The sequence below is a fragment of the Ptiloglossa arizonensis genome, chromosome 5, assembly GCF_051014685.1.
Source record: "Ptiloglossa arizonensis isolate GNS036 chromosome 5, iyPtiAriz1_principal, whole genome shotgun sequence".
Lineage (NCBI taxonomy): Eukaryota > Metazoa > Arthropoda > Insecta > Hymenoptera > Colletidae > Ptiloglossa > Ptiloglossa arizonensis.
The window spans coordinates 20169331-20172988 of record NC_135052.1 but is presented as its reverse complement, the minus strand read 5'-3'; the positions used below and the strand labels follow the sequence as shown (position 1 = coordinate 20172988).

Here is a 3658-nt window from a genome sequence, read left to right as displayed (position 1 = left end):
ATGATATCGAAGGAAGCGTTTTGTGTCGTTCCGAATTGCTCTTGGTATTTACAGTGTTCGATCGGTGGAGCTTGACAGTACGTGAGAGACGAAATGATTTCGTTGTAAAGTTGAAGGTGATGTAATAGAAAGTAAATCGGTGAGAGTGAACCGATCCGCGGTAAACGAAACGATATTACAGTGAAGTGGAGAAGGAAAATCGGCTCAAGGAAGATTTTTCATCATTGTTTCGAATGGATACACAACCTCTCTACTGATCAAGTTTTCATCTCACTGGGCTTACTTTGTCGTAAGATAAATATTTAACAATACTTGTGGTCTTTGTCGCGAACATTGCGTATTCTACTGTATGAAGGGTACATTAGATTAATAATGAGCGATGGTAAGAAGGTAGGTGAAAATTCCAGTAGTGAGGTTGTTAACCAATTTCGAAGCTGTAGGGATCTCAGCGATATCGTGCCCCTGTATACGCCGCGCGCGCTTTATTTAAAACCAGTTGCAAAAATAAATGTGTCTGTTAATCTTCCCCAACTGAAAGTCCCAGGTAAAATGACCAAGAATCGCAGATACTTTCAATTCACTACTACATCATTTCTATATTTTCTAAATACTATTAATTTTATGTTTACATTTAGTTATTCTTTTTTTATTTAGCGAACAATATCTTTTGCTGCACTTTTTGTTCGTACGTGTAAAAAATTATTACTAATTTATATAAAATATCAAATTGGTTATTATTGTTACGTGTCTAAAATTTATTGTTGTAAATTTAATCCCTTAACTTTATTCGGTTTATGTACAACTAATCTAATAATAATATTGACTTTTGTGACAGGAAATACGTGCTGTTATTTTAAATTCAGTGCAAATCTTTAATTACATATAATATTTTTAGCACAGTAGGTTTTTACAGAAAATTAACTGCGATATAAACAGGAAAAACTATATCAACATGGGAAGTCATGGAGAAGATACGTGCCTTTATACTACCAGACGAGTTTGCATCTCTGAAGGTAGCCAAAAGTACACTGGAATTTATCAGATTGGAAGGAGACTTGCAAGACAGATGCAGATTACAACGTGTACTTGCAAGACTCGACTCGCAACGTTTGAATCTATCTGGATTTGCCAATATTTTAAAAGTACGTGCAGCAGAGACCAAGGATGACTTTCCCACAAGACACAGTTGGGATTCTTACTTCAGAGATGCCAAGCACATGAATGAATTAAAGCCTGGAGAGAGGCCAGATACTATACATATAACAGGACTGCCTGTTAAGTGGTTTCTGGAAGATGGTGCAACTATGCCTAGCGAATCCTTGATTATTAAAATTTTTAAAAAATGGGGAGCTCTTAGAAGAATCGATGTACCTGCTGCCGATCCTTATAGATCTAGAATGCGACTTGGCACAAACATGAATAAATTTAGTTACGAAGATGGAATATTTTTTGATGCCTACATTCAGTATGTCGAGTATATGGATTTTGTTAGAGCTATGGATGCAATGCGCGGCATGAAAATTCTCAAAAAGGAAGGAGAGAATGCATTCACAGCTGCCATAAAGGTATGTTTAAGATAAAAAAATGTATATTTACAAAAGTACAATTACTTAATATACTTCTTATTAATCTGTACAGATCAGTTTTGACAAAACAAAGCACATGAGCGATAGCTCCGTTGCACATAGAGAATTTGAGAGAAAACGTCTCATAGCACAGGACACATTAGCCGCAGAAAGGCTTCGTAGAAAAGAAGAAGCCGAAGAGAAACGTCGTGCAGAACACAAGTAATTAGCATTAAATATTGTATTTATAAACATAACTTGAATTACATTATCTATTCTTACCTACAGAAAAAAGGAGGAAGCCGATACAATGGCTAAGGAAGGAAGACGACAAAAACGAGAAGAAAAACGGAAACGTAAAGTTTTGACTATATTTCGTAAAAAGGAAGAAGATAAAGTATCTATGAAAATTGCCAGAGAAGGACAAAAATTAATAAAAGCGCAAAGACAACTTGAAAGCATTCGTTTGTTAGATGAATTATTCGACAGAATAAAGGTACAATATTAAGAAACTCCGAAATAAATATCTTCGTATTTGTAAAATAAATTTAAATGTCTTTTGTATTTTAAGATAAAAGTGGAAAATAATGAAATTAAAATAGATGAAGTGGCAAACACGGATACAAGAAAGGAAGACAAAAAGATTAGTAACCAGGACGGGACAGTTCAAATATTAAGTTCAGAGGGTGAAGGAAAAGATGGGAAAAACGAAAAGAAAATGAAAAAATCGAAACGGAAGAAATCGAAAAAGGGAAAAAAGACAAAGGTATGTATTACATTGTATTTTCTGTTTTAACCATTACTGTATTTATTTAATTGCAATTTTCTAGAAAAAACATAAAAAGGACTCTGCAAATTCTGCAAGTCTCAGTGAGGATTCAGAAACAGAAGGGCAAACAAAGAAACTGAAGAGTGTTCTAAAACAGAACGTTTCATATCCATCTTCGTCAACAGGTAAGTGTGAACAGTAAGAAAAATCAGTATCGAATCTCGGATATATTTTAGTATATTTATCTCACTTTTCAGCTCCTACTGCTTTGGAATCTCTTCCATACCCAACTCTTTATCCACGATTTCCACAACCGTGGTACTACGAAGCAGCACTGCCCATGATATATCCCACTTTGTCGAGAGGTGTATCCAGAGGAGGACGTTTTCCCCGCGGTAGAGGTAGGGGTTTTCTGTGGCGAAATGCTGGAAATCCTCGTACATTGCACACCTTCAACCCTCATTTGTATAACGAAGAGTACTACAAGTACTTCGCTCACTTAGTAGGCCAGGATTATCATTCTTTCGACTTTAGAAGTTCTCGGTCTCGTAGCCGTAACAGGTCATTCAGCAAATCTAGGTCGAGATCTAAATCGAGACCGAGGTCGAGGTTAAGATCAAGGTCTAAATCTGGTACTAGATCGAGGTCAAAATCCCGAGGTAGATCAAGATCGCGGTCAAGATCAAAATCAAGGACCGGTTCGAGATCACGAAGCCGAAGACGCAGTCGAAGCAGAAGCAGATCTCGATCGAAAAGACGACGAGGGAAATCGAAATCAAGATCGAAGTCTTCCACAAGAGTACGATCTCGATCTCGGCGATCAAGATCTAGGAGAAAAACTCGTTCACGAAGTCACTCAAAGTCCCGAAATAATACCAGAAATCGCTATAGACGGAGACGAGACAGATCAACGTCAAAGGTGAAAGTTACGAGGGCGAAGTCTCGCTCTACCACCCCAAAAAGGAGATCTCGTAGTAGCACTTGGTCCATGCCAAAGTCCCCAGGAAGAAGAAGTTGTTCCTGGTCGAAAGGTGTCGATACTACTAATAACAAAGTGAACATAAATAATTCGACGCTCGTACAAGGGCAAACGCTTCCGAATAAAGAAGCACCACAAACTTCTCAATTGGAGAACGTAACTTCCGACTGACAACAATTGAAGACAATTCTTCCATCTTGTGTCTTCGATCCTATCACGTAAAACGAATGCATCGTGTTGTATTACCGTGTACAAAAAGTCGTGTGAATTCGTGTGACTTCACTTGTATATATATATAGACGTCTGTAGTGTTTGTTTGACGATAAAAGGATATATTTTTGTTTA

General features: G+C 37.2%; 1 protein-coding gene across 4 annotated transcripts; it reads left to right on the top strand.

Annotated features, from left to right (window-relative positions):
• Nucleotides 1-3658, top strand: LOC143147507 (uncharacterized). 4 transcript variants are annotated; one of them, XM_076312795.1, is made up of 7 exons: nt 1-544; nt 937-1565; nt 1639-1787; nt 1854-2061; nt 2137-2331; nt 2396-2519; nt 2592-3658. In XM_076312795.1, the coding sequence occupies exons 1-7, from the start codon at nt 373-375 to the stop codon at nt 3482-3484; spliced, it is 2370 nt and encodes a 789-aa protein (XP_076168910.1). In that variant the 5' UTR covers nt 1-372; the 3' UTR covers nt 3485-3658. The 4 variants fall into 4 exon arrangements, with proteins under 4 accessions (XP_076168910.1, XP_076168914.1, XP_076168913.1 ...); XM_076312799.1 differs by having other exon boundaries at nt 408-544; nt 914-1565; XM_076312798.1 differs by having other exon boundaries at nt 410-544; nt 896-1565.